At 39.1% G+C, this 17,356-nt stretch overlaps 1 protein-coding gene across 6 annotated transcripts in view; it reads left to right on the top strand.

Moving 5' to 3' along the window:
- Nucleotides 1-17,356, top strand: part of SPAG17 (sperm associated antigen 17) — a 218,826-nt gene that overhangs the window by 61,485 nt on the left and 139,985 nt on the right. For 5 of the 6 annotated variants that reach the window (XM_081815775.1, XM_081815773.1, XM_081815772.1 and 2 more), the window contains 9 exons: nt 1,677-1,863; nt 3,390-3,584; nt 6,011-6,192; nt 9,807-9,968; nt 11,072-11,144; nt 11,350-11,462; nt 15,218-15,355; nt 15,444-15,557; nt 16,144-16,294. In XM_081815775.1, the coding sequence (XP_081671901.1) occupies nt 1,677-1,863; nt 3,390-3,584; nt 6,011-6,192; nt 9,807-9,968; nt 11,072-11,144; nt 11,350-11,462; nt 15,218-15,355; nt 15,444-15,557; nt 16,144-16,294 (1,315 nt within the window). The remainder of the gene's footprint in view (nt 1-1,676; nt 1,864-3,389; nt 3,585-6,010; nt 6,193-9,806; nt 9,969-11,071; nt 11,145-11,349; nt 11,463-15,217; nt 15,356-15,443; nt 15,558-16,143; nt 16,295-17,356) is intronic. The other variant, XM_081815771.1, reaches the window with a different exon arrangement.

The raw sequence follows: 17,356 nt of genomic DNA, 5'->3' as shown, positions 1-17,356 counted from the left end.
TTTTAACCTTTAAAACTTGTTAATACACTACTTAAACTTTGAAAAACTTTATCAAGGAGATTTTAGAGAAAACTATTCTTTCTGGGTTTTTTTAATTTTTTTTTTTATGAGTTCCAGAAGTAGAATTTAGTGATTCATCAGTGGCATATAACACCCAGTGCTAATTACATCAAGTGCCCTCTTTTTTTTTTTTTAAAGATTTTATTTATTTGAGAGAGAGAGAATGAGAGAGAGCAAGCACATGAGAGGGGGGAGGGTCAGAGGGAGAAGCAGACTCCCCGCTGAGCAGGGAGCCCGATGCGGGACTCGATCCAGGGACTCCAGGATCATGACCTGACCCGAAGGCAGTCACTTAACCAACTGAGCCACCCAGGCGCCCCTCAAGTGCCCTCTTTAATGCCCATCACCCAATTGCCCCCTCCCCCCCAGCCACCTTTCTTCTAGCAACCCTCAATTTGTTTCCTAGAGTTAGCATCTCTTATGGTTTGCCTCTCTCTCAATTTTCATCTTACTTTATTTTTCCTTCCCTTCCCCTATGTTCATCTGATTTGTTTCTTAAATTCCATATATGAGTGAAATCATATGGTATTTGTCTTTTCTGACTGACTTATTTCACTTAGCATAATACCCTCTAGTTCCATCCACATCATTGCAAATGGCAAGATTGCATTCTTTTTGATGGCTGAGTAATATTCCATTATACTTTTTTATTTATATATATGTATATATATACACATATATATATAGGTCTCTCTCTCTCTCTATATATATATATATCCCATAGATATATATTCCATAGATATATAAATGTGTATTATATATATATGTGTGTGTATATATATATATATAAAGAAGAGGTGATATATATATATACATATATATATAAATGTGTGTATATATATATAAAGAAGATGTGATATATATATACATATATATATATAAATGTGTGTATATATATATAGATAGATAAAGAAGAGGTGATACATACATATATATATCACCTCTTCTTTATCCATTCATCTGTTGGTGGACATCTGGGCTTTTTCTGTCTTTCCATAGTTTGGCTATTGTGGAGATTGCTGCTATAAACATTGGGTGCATGTGCCCCTTCGAATCACTATGTTTATATCCTTTGGATAAATACCTCGTCGTGTAATTGCTGGGTTGTAGGGTAGCTCTATTTTTAACTTTTTGAAGAACCTCCATACTGTTTTCCAGAGGCGCTGCACCATGTGTTTTTTTTTAAACTTTTGTTTTTAATGAACAAGCCAACCTCTCTCTAAGACTCAGACCGAGACTCCCCAGGGTTAGGCTGCAAGATAAACCTAAGTTCCTGCCATCACAAGGTACTCAGAATCCCCCACTAGCCCTACCCCCAAAAACTGAGGTAGTTTATAGGCCCATGCTTGACTCTCTTAGAGGATGAATTCTCTTCTAGAAAGCCACTTGTGTAAAAGGTCTCCTAGTACTCACCCCTCAGTCCTCATGCATAGATCTGCCTTATTACAACATGGGCCCAACCTGGGATCTCCACTATCCTGGCATGAAGAAGGACTACCTGAAAAATAAATGAGTAAACAAGCAATTGAACAAAATAAAGAATTAATTTGCCCAACAGTAGAAAAACTGTTGTTTGCTCACCGTATGATTTGGAGAAAAGTATTCTCTCTTTCCAGGTAATGGAAGATAGATTCAAGGTAGAAAAGGATAAAGGGAAAGCAAAATCTCCCAAGGAGAAGAAGACCTCAAGTGCCAAGGTTGCCAAAGGAAAGGGAAAGGATCAGCCTGAGGCAAACACAACAGTGAAAAAAACCACGCTGTTAAAACGGAGGGGAGAAGACGATGACACCAAACGTTACATCGGTCAGTGAGATGCTCCTCCTGTGGGTTACCTTTCACTTCCTGCCTTCCAATCTACAAAGTAACTTGAGAAATCATTCCAATAATGACGCTTAATCTTTCCCAGGCTTTTCGCTCTTTATAAAACCAGAAATCACATACCACCCATGATACCCTAATAGGAAAATATTGCTTTTTGCAATTCATTTATGTTTTCAGCAAATATTTATTTAGCTTGTGTCTTGCTGTGGGCCTGTTTCCATAACGCAAATGAAGGATGAACTAACGAGCTGATTGTGCCACCAAGTAGCTTACTACCTTATTCGGAACATTTTAAAAAGTCAGACATAATTATGAGGCAAACTAGAAAGTGATGATTGTAATGCATGAAATACGATGGTGATAAAATCAGACCAGTTAATTTGGGACTCACACAGAGCACACAGCTTCCTGACCTGACCTCAAATTCTCCCACTATTAGCTTCTCTTAGAGCAACTAGAATTTCCTTTCATTTTTGATTATTGATGTAAAACTGGTTTAACCTGTGCAGCCTGTGAGTAATTCATTGCCATCTGCCCTTGGACACAAATGGAGCTTCCTCTTATTATTTGCATCCCATTTAAATGAGATGGCAGGCCTTTCACACCCCTTGTCACTTGGACTCCCCAGACATAGCTGCACTCTAAATCCCCGAAACTCAGAAGCCATGATATTTTGGTTTCCATAGGCAATATCAACACAGATTTGTTTAGGGATAGAAGAAAAATCATTACTTAAAAATTAAAAGTTTGTGCATATTGCATTATTTGTAAATTTATCTTAATGGGCTATTGTGGGGTTTAATGTTTTCATGTACTATCTAGCATGACTATGAAAGTATAACAATTATTTTTATCTCTCTGAATCTCACAGTCTAGGAGAAACTCAGTGTTTTAACATTAATAAAACAGTGTAGCCAGGGCTAAGTAGAGGGAAAAAATGTTAGGAAAGGGCACAATATATATTTTAAAAATTTAATGCAAGAAATATATTATTGCTCTGTAACCCACACTCAGCATTCACACCTATTGATGTAAATACACAGAATACTTTGGTAGGGGGCACGTCCATATTCGATATTTCCCTCTCCTGTAAACACCTCTACTTATAAAATACCACAAAAAGCTGCAGCTACTCGTAATTCAGGAGTAAAGCCAGATGTTGCTCAAAAGAGATTGAACCAAAAAAAAAAAAAAAGCCTAAGCCTTTTTCTGTTTACAAAAACCCAAGCACACATTTTCCATGAGCACAAGCCCCATGTATGTTTGTCCTTCTATTATGACTCTATCTCATTTACAAAAGTGATTTAATATTTTGTAAAATGGCCACAGCTTTCTTACTGGAAGGGTAATAATGAAAACCAGTCAAAGGCCTGCATTCCAGCCAACTGGACTGTTTTTGGCGAGCCAGAGGTATTATAAACGCATGCATAATGTATGTAGCCATCGAACTGGCTGGGTGCAACCTGTTCTCTTTTAAAATGACGGCCGCTCTTCCTTATTTTGAACAGACGATGAGCCAGATGATGGTGCCCAGCATTACATTTTAGTTGTGGGCTTCAACAATCCTCAGCTATTAGCGATTATGACTGAGCTTGGCATTCCCATAAGCAGCGTGATTAAAATATCTTCAGAGAATTATGAACCTCTGCAGACACACCTGGCAGCAGTTAGCCTGCAGCAGGAAGTTCTTCTTCAGCCAGAAGGTATGCAGTCTGCTACACAACTGACCAAATCTCTCAATATTATCCACAATCTGTAAAGTACAAATAGAATTTTCTGTCCAAAAAAGAGTCATACAATACATTCGTTATTAAATCCTTTTAAGACTTTGATTTGCTCTTTATTCTGCTTGCACTAGCCAGGTGCTGTAAATTTTGCAAATTAAAATCATACTCTGTTTATATCCCTGTGCAGCCCCAGAAAACATGGACTATGGGTCAGAAGACTTGGTTATCTAACTACATTTCTCAGGAACATTTAACCGATAACTTTTACTGAATGTGTGGGCTGGATAGATCAACTGTAGATAATGTGTTCTTCCAGAAGCCACAGTCACCACGTGGCCCAAGGGAGGTCATAGCCTTGGATTCTTGCTCTGCTTTGCTTCTGGCTTATTGTGATAAATCAGAGAGGGCACTCTGTCTTCCCAGCTTTAGACTAGGAAGCTGTGGGGTGAGGTCCCATCCACATGAGCATTCATCCATTTGGGGCCACAGGGTCTTCATCTAAGGGAGTTGTGCTAGAATACCACTGTGGGAAGGGAACTGAAAGTTACTACATACTTTAGGTGATAGAAATGGATTCGGTGTAAGCCTGTGTGACCTGGAAGTCCAAGATTTTCTGCCATACGCTGTTGCTTTTATTGTTATTTATTAATAATATCATTTGCACAGTGTTTTGTAATCTACACAACCACATCCCAATTTCTATAACACTGCATTTTAAAAATCTGCTGTTCCAGGGTGCTCCTGGGTGGCTCAGTCAGTTAAGCATCTGCCTTCGGCTCAGGTCATGATCCCAGGGTCCTGGGATAGAGCCCCGCATCGGGCTCCCTGCTCAGTGGGGAGTCTGCTTCTCCCTCTGCCCCTCCCCCTGCTCATGCTCTCTCTCTTTCCCTCACTCTCAAATAAATAAATAAAATCTTAAAAAAAATTTGCTCTTCCAAGTTAGAAATTACTACCACTGATGATAGTAAAAGCTACCATTTATTGGGCAGTTGCCTTGGGACTAGACTTAGTTCTAAGGGCTTTGAATGCATTGATTTATGTTCTTTCCACTACCATCCTTGGAAATGTGTGTTATTACAGACAGTCCCCAACTCACGATGACTTAATTTTTCAACTTTATGATGGTGTGAAAGAGATACGCGTTCAGTAGAAACCATACTTTTAAGTTTGAATTTTGATTTTCTCCCCAGACTAACAACATGCTGTATGATCCTCTCTTGTGATTCTGGATGGTGGCAGCTCCCAGTCACACACGTGATCACGAGGGAAAACTACCAATACACTGACAACATTCTGTACCCACACAGCCATTCTGTTTCTCACTTTTAGTACAGTGTTCAACAAATTACATGAGATATGCAACCCTGTATTATAGAATAGGCTTTGTGTTAGATGATTTTGTCCAACTGTAGGCTAAGGTAAATGTTCTGAGCATGCTTAAGGTAGGCTAGGCTAAGCTATGATGCTCAGTAGGTTAGGTGTATTATATCACTTTCAAATGTTCAATTTACAATGCATTTATTGGGCTATAACTCCATCCCCACTGTAAGTTGAGGAAGATCTGTTTTTCCATTTTACCAAAAGGACACTCAGCCTAGAGGCAGCTATTAAGTAAAGGAGTTGAGATTCAGACCCAGCTGCTCCTGACTGTCTCAAAAGTAGTTGTAACATTAAATAACTTATTGAAGCCAGTGAGAAAATGTTCCATAAGTGCACAGCCTCTCTGTAAAAAATATTTAATATATAGAAATAAAATCACGGAAAAATAGACTTTATGATAGAATCCTGAGGTCTTAGTAGTAGAACCTATTTAGTTATAGGTCTAATAAACATTAATATTTTAGGCAAAATTTCATATGTAACTTTATGGGAATCTGTCATGATTTTAGTCAGAGCACAGATGTCCAGAGAAGCCTGTAGCTATTTGAATGTGACCAAGGGTTAACTGAGGCATCAGTCATTGATCCGGTCTATTTTTAGCCATGTGGGATGGAGAATTGGATCAACAGCAGTTCTAACCAGTTATGAAACAAACACACTGAGATGGTCAAAAAGTGATTTGGCAGCAAAACTGCTCCCACATAGATGCAATCTAAGGATGATGGAAATATCGAACATATTTAGCTCTGCAAATGTGTGACCTTATCATAATGTTTCTGGGCTTCAAGTGTAAAATGAAGGGGTGGGATAGGCTCATGTTTAATATCAATTTCAGAAGTAAAATCCTCTGGTTTCATAATTGTATAGCCCAAGTTTGAAACCTTCTCAAAATTATATTTCTTTATTTGCCTCTCCTGCTACTGCACAGACATCTTGCAATGCATATAACTCACCATGTCCACTTAAAGTGGGAAGAAATTCAACATTCTCATTTTGTTGTATTAACATGTTGCTATAATTAGACACAGAGGTGGAGAAAGCGAAGAAAGAGAATGCCATAAGAGAACTTGAAATTTTCTGGAAGTACCTGGAACCAATTCTGAATAATGAGAAACCTGAAACAAATCTCTTTGATGTTGCTCGACTTGAATACATGGTCAAGGCAAATAACTTCCCTTCTGACTGGGCGGACGGCGAAATGATGGTTAGTACATGGATTTGTGAGTGGTTTGGACATGTGGTAGTGTGGTTTCATATATCATATTCATTCATTCCACAGACATTTATTGAGCACTGACTATATACATAGCTTTGTGCTCGACTCCTTTTCTTCAAGACAGTGACAACACTGAAAGCCCAGTGATGGTTACAGCCTGGTTCTTTAGCTTTTAGTGTATGAGTTAATGGCAAAGAAAAAGATGGAGATGGAAATGAAGGATGGTAATACTTTTATTTGGTGGCAGGTGGCTTTGAGTCATACATCAACCACGTTCTTGGCAGTAGTCTTAATATATAACATATAATAGTAAATTTTACAGTTTTTCAAATTACATTGTTTTTCTTTTTTTTAATGTATCAGTTCAAAATATTGGTTTTCTGGGTCCTTAATTTTATTGCCAAAATTGTATTTTTAATATATTTGGTGGGCAAGGTCTATCTAATAGGATGACTTGGCCCCACCCCAACAATTAACAGGTGTTTTCTGAGAGCATTTACTGGTCCCTGCTACTGAGGATCTTACAGAAAGGCATGACCAAAACCATGAAACAGAGAAGCGGTGTTCAAGGTGCCATACACCTATGTGCTCAGTTGTGTGAAACACACACTAAATTTCCTACTAATTCAGAAAAAGAAGAAATGGGATGCATCACAACGTAATAGCAAATGTTTGATACACTAGGGTGTTTTTAAAAAGAAGGCTGAGTGACTACTTCTCACGGATGTTGTGGAAGATATCCAGGCATCGCTGTTACACAAAACTTCTCAGGTCTCTTTCTGGTTGATCCCCCGTTCCAACAGAGGCCCCGGGGTTGGACCGTGAACATTTCTCACGACCAGACTCTCTGATTGCGTAACCTTGAGGTGGATGTGCACATGGTGAAGTAAGGAAAACTCTGAGGAGAGGGAGACCCAGATTTGAACCTTGAAGGATGGACAGGATTTGAATAAGTAACAATATACAGATCAGTTTGAGTTATTAAGACTGTCAACATAAAGCATTAGATGTCACTATGTAGAAACAGAACACTGAATCCTGATACCTTGCCAAAAGTAAGAATAAATATTAGCCTTGTCCTATACATGGAAAAGAAGCTAAGCATAAAGAAGCTGTGGCTGAAGGCAGAGCTTGGTTTAAGCAAAACTGGTTACAACAAGCTCCCTTGGCTTGGCCTCTGTCCCCCCTTCATCTAGATATCTTCATCTTTCCTGTTTTGTCTTTCACTTCTGCCTCCTAAACCTGAGTTCAGAAAAGAAGGCACTACCTTCTGTCCTTTTCTGTTTCATGTCATACCATCTCAAGAACTTGCATACATTTTTGGTTCAAGAGGGCATAGGAGATCACAGCCATATAATTCCTGAACCATAATTCAGAGGAAACAATAAAAAGAGTCTTCGAAGGCAGCCTCAGGCCAAGTATCTTTTGCTCTTGCTCTAGTTAGGGCTCTCTTCTTTGTATTTTATTTACCCCCCATGTATGGACTGACAAGAGCTGAGTACATCCCATTGCACCTTCAGTACACAGATGTCGTAACACCAAGACACACAATCACAGCTTCGAAAGACCCAGCACCATTCCCAGCACCCTGCTCCTCCTCCAGTGTCTACAATTTTACGTTCATTAGAAGATTTTAATCACTCCATTTTTAAAGAAAGTGAATTGACTATTTTTTTTAAATATAGAGTAGAAGAATTTAAGTGGCAATTAAAGTTCAGAAAGTTTTATGTTGAGAAAATATTATCATCTCAGTGGAAATACTAGTTATGGTACAATATTCCTGACCTCTGAACTAGAAAGTTACCATCGAGGGCATCTAGTTGGGCCATGAAAGTAATCGTCAGGAATGAAAACATTCAGTCATCTGGGGAGCCATTTATGGCTGTGCTGCCCAGCTGGACACATTGATCACCTATCAATCAATTTGCAAGTTTTTATTGAATATCTTCTTCATGTCAGACCAACTGGTCTGGGTCCAACTGCAGTATTTTTTTTTAGAGCCCAAGTGTGCCTGTATAAGGTATGATTTGTGGGTGAACAACCCAGCATTGAAGATGATGGGGAAAGAGAGCCTTGAAAACAGTTCAGTCATGGAGTTGGATTTGAAAAGAAAGGCCATTGGGTTTAATATTGAAGAACAAAGTTCACATTAAAATTTAGATCACCTGAGAAACATAAAAGTAATAAATCTACTTCTCGTAGAAATAAACTAACTACATGGTGTGGATACATAATGTCACACACTCAGCTATATATGTAAGTTGGTAATAGCCTCATATCCAAAGCAGAAGCCAGCCAAGGAGTCCTCTTCCTCTCTGGAAGACAGAAAGCATTAGTACCTTTGTACTTTGTCTGCAAACAAGCAGGCTATATTTTTGCTGAACAAAAGGTAACGAAAGGTTTACATCAAATAAATGCCCATCAAGAAGTGCTAACTGCTCATGTAAGACATCTGCAACATCTCAAGTTAAGACCTTGGTTGCTGAAATAATTTTCTGGCTTTTAGCAAGTGATCTGCTGTTTGATTTTAAAAATGAATAAACTAGTTAAGCTAAGGGATCAGAAGGGGCAGAAGTCCTACCATATTTCTCATAAATACAAACAAAAACGTGTTTCTGTGCCAGAATTTGGGTGGACGACTAGCAGGTTGAAACTAAACTGAAGAATGCTCAGTCCTAATGTAGGCACGTGAAGCCCAGACTGGCAGCTGTACCTTGAAGGTGGGCAGAGCTCGCACTTCCCTGGACTCCTGCCAGACTGTGATTCACTGGCCCCCCAAGAAGCTATCTCATCCTACCTTACCTCTGTAACTCAGATCTAGGATAAGCCTACTTAATGCTTCTTTGCTTTCAGGTCTGCTTTCACCAGACCTAGTGATAACAGTACTTTTCCAGTTCTGGAAATAAAAGCAAAAGAAGTAGGGGTATCTGATCTACAATTTGCTTGCTAGATAATAAAACTTGTGGGTATTAGATACAAAAGCAGTAGACTATCTATATCTTAGGGGTTTTTTCCTCTGATGGTAGCACAGAAGAGATATTGAGGGGTGCCTGGGTGGCTCAGTTGGTTAAGCGACTGCCTTCGGCTCAGGTCATGATCCCAGGGTCCTGGGATTGAGCCCCACATCGGGCTCCCTGCTCAGTGGGAAGCCTGCTTCTCCCTTTCCCACTACCCCTGCTTGTGTTCTCTCTCTCGCTCTCTCTCTCTCTCTCTCTGTGTCAATTAAATAAATAAATAAAATCTTTTAAAAAAAAAGAAGAGATATTGAAATTACCTATCTAATATGTTGTTTTAGAAATTGAGACATCAGAATATAGGCCACGTTGCTGAAATTAATGGACAGGGTGTTTTTCACTTAGTTGAAGCATTCATTAGACTCTTACAGTATTATGCAGCCATACGACCCTCCAAAAGGAACAGTCTGCATTGTGGTGAACAAGATGGTCAAGAAGGGTTCAACAAATGAAGACTCACTCACCATGGCTGGGATTCAGTGATTTGGGGAAGTGCTTGGTTTAGCTGTTAAGAGGGAAATGAACTATACATCTGATTCCAACAACAAAACACTAATAACTAACTGTCATTAATTTTCTCACCTGTAGCTGGAATTGGGTACCGATATTTTTGAAAATATTGCCTGTTTGATGTATGACACCCTGGATTGGAAGAGGCAGCACCAACACTATCTGGAAAGCATGCACCTTATCAATATCCCACAAGTGGTTAATGAGAAACCTATCTTGGAAGCCCTGTCAATTACTGAGGTAGCACATTCTGGGATGTCTTTAGTGGGCTGAATGATCAAACTGAACAAATTGATTTTCACATTTGTAAAACACACGAAGGAAAAATTACATAAATACTTGTAGGAAGGAAATTCTGCCTGCTGGGATTTAAGTCGTGAGGGTAGGAACAAGGAGAGGCCCCCAGGCACAACACTAAAACTCCCTAACTACCTGCCACATGGAGAGTTGATGCTAGAAGCCACGTTCAGCACCTGGAACAAGAAGAGGGCTATTGATAAATTAATCATGGTATATATTTAGCACCTACCATGTGCTAGCCTTGCACAAGGTGCTGGCAATAATGAACAAGACTCCTCCCCTGTCCCCCTTGTTGAGGTTAACTTTTAAAGAGGATGGCAGTCATGTCAACGGTGGTTTCAACATAGCATAGTGAGAACAGTCAGCTCAAGCTGCAGTAGAAACACTGAAAATTTGGTACCTAACCTGACCTGGAGAGGAGCAGCAGGGGAGAGGGAGGAGTCAGGAGAGCCTCACCCAGCCGGGTAAGTGATGTGGTGAAGGCTATGTGTGATTTGCCTACAGGAAAGCCTAGTGGAAGAAGGGACAGAAAGGCATTCTCAAGAAAGGGGCAAAGGTGGATGTACACAGACATGGGGTCAAAGGAAAGAAGTATTAGGGCACAAGCCAGGACTACAGGTAGTAGTGCAAAATGGAGAACAACAACACAAACTCCCACTGGAAAATGGAAGCAGATGTCCTTTGGTGCTGAGTTAAAGAGTTTGGGTTGTTCCTGGAAGGTGATGGGGAACCATTGAAGGACTCGAAGAGGGAGAATGGTGTGATTCTGAGTCACCCAGGGACCAGTGCCCCATCTTCCCATCCCTTTCCTGGCAATTGCTCAATAGGCTCTGTTAGGGAAAACTTAAAAGTGTCCATACCTGTTAACTTCTTCCCTTCCTCAGACAAAACCCTTTCGTTTGCTCCTAATATTAGCCAATGATTCTGTGGTGTGAACATCATACAATCTCAGAATCCTGTCAGACCCCATCATACCCGCATTTGACGAAAGCATCTCTCAGCTGGATATCTCAGTCGTCTCTTTTGAATTCTTCTACTTTTAGGCACCACAACCTGTTGCTCCAACCCCTGGCAAGAAGAAAGCACAGAATGAGGAACCACAAGCGCCCCCATCAGGCACGTATGAAACCCGAAGACCAACACGGTGAGCTAGTGCATTAAGGACTACTGGCTGTCCTCCATCTTGCTTTCAGACATCCCTCCACCTACATGTCCCGCTTTCATTAGTGCACGGTGACAGTTTGAATTTATGGATAAAATTTTGATGGAAGAAATGGAGAACACATCTTATTTGAGCAGTGATATATTGTATATTTTACAGTGGCTTTTGTCTGCACAACTGAAGTAGACATGAGATATTACAATGACTTGCTGAATCCGATTCCAGAAGAATTCATCTCTGTGCCCCTGATAGTGCATTGTATGCTGGAACAGGTAGGTGGGTACATGCCGAAGATTCTTTCCCAGCTGGGTAACCTTGAGTCCGTCACTTCATCTCTCTTTGCTTTTGGTTTTGACTATTTTAAACTACACACATAATCCCTGAGTGTATTCTCCTTTACAAAGATTATGGAACACTTTAGATAAAACTAAATTTACTTTGACCATCTGCTTTAATCCCCTTTCTTTTGCTATGCTCTGGAACAATTGATCTCACATCCCCTGAAGTTTCGTGAGATGTATCCTTCAAACTGTGTCTGGTGTCATTTTAACGGACAAGAAAGAGGAGGTAGCCAGGTGGATGGGTGGTTAATGGTCTTTATCTTTAAAATTTCTTTTATACTTGTAAATTTAATCAGATCTTTCTCTTCCTGAGGCCAATTTTAGTCATTAGTATTTTTTAATAAATATGCCAATTTCATTTGTGTTTTCAATATCGTATAAAGTTCTTTATTCACTTATATGCATTTTAAAATTTGTTTGGCATCTGGTTATTCTCCTTTTCTATGACTGATGTTATTTATTTGTCCCCTCTCTCTTCTTGATCATGGTTGTCAATGGTATATCTATTGTATTGGTCTTTTCAAAGAACTAGCATTTTACTTCCTTGATCAACTCCTTTCTACTTTCTGTTTAATTAATTTCTTCATTTCTCTTTATTATTTCCTTCTTTCTGATTTCTTTGAGTTTATTTTGCATTTCATTTTAATCAAAAGCTTACTTCTTTTATTTTCAGGCTTTTTGCTTTACTTAAGGCTACACATTTCCCTTTGAGTATTTCTTGGGCTGCCATCTTGATGCTTTCAATCCCTTCAGTTCTAAATCTTTTATTTTCATTTCCATTGTTTATTGTCAATTCCTAGTTTTATTGTATTATGGTCAGTAAACATGGTCTGCATGTTAAAAAATGTTTTTAAATTTCCTGAGCTTCCTGTGTGACCTGAGGTACGTGGTCAATTCTCATGAGCTTTCTATATGTGTTTGAAAAGCGTTATTATAAATAAACTCATTTAATTCTTAGAACAACCCTATGAAGCAGAAACTATTTTTGTTCCCCATTGTACAAATAAGGAAACTGAGGCATAAAAAGGTTAAGTAACTTGCCCAAGTGTAAGTCTCAGAAACTGCCTTAGAGCCTAGTCAATCTGAATGGAAAAGTGTTTTGATGGCATTGCTTTGTTGTCTTCTTTCTTCTAATGTTGCTGAAAAATCGCATGTCAATCTGATACTTTTTTCTTTGTAAATAATCTGTTTTTTTCTTTCTGGCAGCTATTAGAGTTTTCTCTTTATAATTCATAACACAAGGCTTTGTTCAGGTAGGGTTTTGTTTTATCATTGTCATTAACAATCTAAAGGACTATAATCTGGTTTCTGATTACATTCTAAATAAAATCAAAATTCCTTACATTGGAAGACCCTAAAACTATGGGTCTGGACTGATCTGTCCTCTCATCTCCTGCCCCCCTCACCACACACACACACACTCTTACTACTCATCATCTACATAGGCCTTCTGGGTTTTCCTCAACTACACTACTTAATTCCACTTTAGGTTTTTACTCCCACTTCTTTTCCTAGAAAGTTCTGCACCCACATGTCTGCCTGGAGGATACTTCTTCTCATTCAGTGCCCAGTGGAAATTGTATTCCTTAGCCTTTCTCCCACCTGACCCAAAGGAAGCCCCTGACAACACAAAGTGATTTTTACCACATCACCTGGTTTTATTTTCTTACCAACAACCACTCTTCTTAAAATAACTTATTTGCTTTGTGTCTTACCTTCCCCCTTTCACTAGAATACAAGCTCCATGCAAGCAGGGAATTAATCTAATCTTGTTCACCGCTGTATGCCCAGTGAACCATAACCACACCTAACCCACAGCAGACACTGAATCTGTATTTGCTGAATTAAATATACCTTCGAATATTATTTTTTATTGATTTATCCTTTTATTGGATGGTGGAACTTCTGGGTTTTCCTCCTTGTCTTTTACATTTTCCATCAATTTTATCTTTTTGGGAATTCCAGCTTAACTTCCAATTAATTCATTCTTCAGTGGAGTCCAGTCTGCTCTTGAAGTTTTTTCTCAACAATAAATGTCTTTAATTTATAAATTTTCCAACTTCTTTTTACAACTGCCTGTCATTGTCCTTATTGCATGGATGTAACACATTCCTTTATGTCTCTGAATATTCAAATGTTTAAAGTCCTGTTCAGACTCTATCATCTTTTTTACCTCCAGTATACATTTTTATGTCTGCTTTAGTTTTCTAACCAATTAGAAAAGCACACTCACAGTTGCCTTTCATTACCCCATAAGGTTTCTGGGAGACCAGTAGTTTTATTATATTAATAAATTTATAAAAGCTGAAAAGCCCTATAGAGCTTGCAGTATCATCATTTTATTTATCTTAGTCTTTATTATTTTATTCAACTCAATTAAAAGCAACAAACATTTATTAAGCACCTGGTATATTACAGGCAGCAGCTGATGACCTCAGTGCCTGACCCAGAGAAGGCAACCAATAATAGTGTTGATTGAAAAAAAGCTTATAATAATAGGATGAAAAAAATTGAAATATAAGAGGAATGGGATAGGATTTTCCAAGACAAGATATTAGAGTTTAACATTTCAGAGGTAGAACAGTTTTGAGTGGTCTTTTGTGATTGGAGTGGGTCCAAGAGATGATCGGAGATAGAGAGTGGAGATATGAGTGGCTCTTTGGAAAGTAAGGAGTTGACAAAAGGTGAAGGATGGGAGGCTATTTTGTTATCCATCTATAGCAGTGGTTTTCAACAGCAGCTGATTTTTACTCCCAGGGGACATTTGGCAATGTCTGAAGATATTTTTGGTTGTCACAATTGGAGGGGTGATACTGGCATCAAACGGATCGAGGCCAAGGGTACTGCTAAACATTCTCCATCGCACAGAACCGAACCCACAACAAATAACTGTCTAATTCAGTTCTAAGGTTGAGAAACCCTGTAAAACTATGTGAAATTGCAGAGGATGATTGCAGGATATAAGGTGAAGAGAAAAGCTATAAATAAGGTGCCTACCTTGATTACATTTCAACTTCTTTTGTTTGCCAGGTAAAATTGAACAAGCCACATAATCTTTCTAGACCTCAGTTTCCCCCTATAAAGGAGACTATTACCCTTTACTGATCTCACCATCTATCACTCTTTTGAAGAAAGAATGAGGACTTGACCTGAACCCCACCCAGTTCCTCCCTTTCAGTAGCCTTCGGCTTGCACCAGTCACTAACTTCAGTCACCCTAGCTCTTCCTCTGTAAAATTAAGATAATATCTACTCCACAATGTCTCTGTGACGCTTAAATGAGATAATGTAAGAGAAGATGCCCCATACAGTGCTTGGCATATGGTAGGCACTCAATAAATACTTACTGAACCCAAAGGTGGGGGCGGTTTCGAGTGCTTCAAGAGAAAGAGTAAATCATTAAGAAAAAAATTTATTATATTGTTATTTTGATTTTTGTCATAGTAAATTTTCCTGTTTACCATTTGTGTTTTGTGTTATCTATTCTCATGCATACGTTAAAATTATATCTACTTTAATGCATGCGTTGTAAACATTTTCTTTTTTATTTTGGTATACGCTGCCACTTTGTGTCATCACCGTATGTTATTGGTAGACACCGCTTTGTTTTTACTAAGAGCAATGGAAATATGTGTCAGTAAAGAGCTGACCATCAAACTGACTCCTCCCACCTGTTTACTTTAACAGGTTGTGGCAACTGAAGAAGACCTTGTCCCGCCCAGCCTGGTGCAGCCGCCTCCTAGAGCAGATGGGCTGGACCACAGAATTGCAGCTCACATTGTGTCCATCCTGCCCTCTCTCTGTCTCACAGAGAAGGAGAAAAAGGTCAGATGGCATGAGATATCCAAAGAGCTTGCATGCTTTGAAAAAGTATGGATTCTCTTTTTAAGTCGCTATATTTCAATTTGAATAGAATCTCCATGAAATATTCTTATCTGAAGAAGAAAATGAAAGCAAAGCAGTGCCCAAAGGCCCTCTCCTATTGGACTATCATGATGCACATGCTTACAAGAAGTATGCTCTAAAGGTAATAATAATTGGGTTTCCCTGAGAAGAAGTGATGCAAGAAAGCCTTGTTTGTAATCATTCGTTGAAGAAATTGGGGTTAGATAGTTTCACTGATGGAATTAAAAGTAATATTCAAAATGGATACGTGCTTGCAAAGTGAGACCTCAGGAAATAGAGGTGCATATGGGAGCAAAGAAAACTTGTCTTATTATAGAGGCCCAGTTAACCATTTAATTGATTGTGAGTACACCAAATTTGCATTAAAACCTTATAGTTATTTGCTTTAGCTATCTTAACAATGTGAAAAACTAGTGGAAGCCAGAGAAGGATCTCAGAAGGGAGAGATGAATATATATGAGACTTTGGCAGTTTGTCACAGCAAGTGAAGGATCCATCATTTCTGTGCACCAGGAACCTCTGGCAAAGTGAGAACGAGCTTTTTTGACCTTCAGCAAAATACCAACAGTTTGTCTTCCCCAATTACGATTGATTTCCCCTGTTTCCAAATAATGAGAGCGAAGGTATCAGGTTTTGCCTTCTCCATATGCATAAGGCACTTGACGGCTTACTCTAATGTCTTCTGTCATGTTGCTCTTTTTCATCAGGACCAAAAGAATTTTGACCCAGTTCAAATTGAGCAGGAGATGCAGTCCAAGTTGCCACTGTGGGAATTCCTTAAATTCCCTCTGCCCCCGCCATGGAACAGCACTAAACGTCTAGCTACAATTCATGAGCTCATGCACTTCTGTACAAATGGTGAGTAGATTTTTTTGCCTTAGTTTAAATTCATTCATTTATGGTCATATGTGCTTCTTAAGATTACACGCCTATTTACAAAAAGTATTTTAATTATTGAAAGAGCTTTCAGAGGCTGAGGTGGGTATTTTGAGTCTCTAACCTTGAATAATGTCATTAGCAATAGTATGACAGCTATGATGCATAACATTCTTCAATTTGATGCCCTGGGTCTTCTTTCCACTGCGTTTCCATGACAAGAATAATCTGCTTCTTCCTTCTTTTTCCCCGCAACCCACCCCCACATCCCTTCCTTGACATCATTGCAGAAAGCATGGTGATCCCTATCCTAGGTAAAAGCACAGAGTAAAGAGCCCCCTGGCGGTGTGGTGCTTAGAGTGTGTTGATTCAAGTTCACCTCCTCTCATAGAAGGAAGGGTCATTTTATAATCTTTGAGGACAGCGGAAAGAGAGGTAATTTTGAGAATCTAAAATCAGCTTCTCATTGCAGAGTTCACCGAGATTTTAGATACAGTCATTTCCTTCAAAAACTGTATTTCCAGGGCTGCCTGGGTGGCTCAGTCAGTTAAGCGTCTGACTTCGGCTCAGGTCATGATCTCAGGGTCCTGGGATGGAGCCCCACATCTAGCTCCCTGTTCAGCTGGGGGTCTGCTTGTCCCTCTGCCTCTACCCCTCAGCCTGCTCATGCTCTCACTTTCTCTGTTTCTCAAATAAATAAATAAAATCTTTTAAAACTAAAAACCAACTTTATTTCCACTTGAAGCAATCAGCAGATACATCCCTACTTACGAGAAGGAACATGAAATTATAGACATCTTTATTTGACAAGAAAGCATTTACCCTAGAAAAAAGCACCTCGTTTCATTTCTCACTCTAAGCAAGTCATGAAATATTTTATTCTTGATTTGTTCTTTGATTTTTAAGTAGACATAATGGTAAGGAGACAACAAAATCTTTTGAATACTGTCATGTCATCACCTCATGGAAAAGCAGGGGAGAGCCTACCCACCTGGGTATGTGGAGAACTTTGCTTACATAACCGCCCTGTTACTGATGTTCCTG

The sequence above is a fragment of the Leptonychotes weddellii genome, chromosome 4 (genome assembly GCF_054177405.1).
Source record: "Leptonychotes weddellii isolate Sample4059 chromosome 4, ASM5417740v2, whole genome shotgun sequence".
In the NCBI taxonomy this organism is placed as follows: Eukaryota; Metazoa; Chordata; class Mammalia; order Carnivora; family Phocidae; genus Leptonychotes; species Leptonychotes weddellii.
Note: the sequence above shows the minus strand (reverse complement) of the source record. Positions and strands in the feature narration are given on the sequence as shown.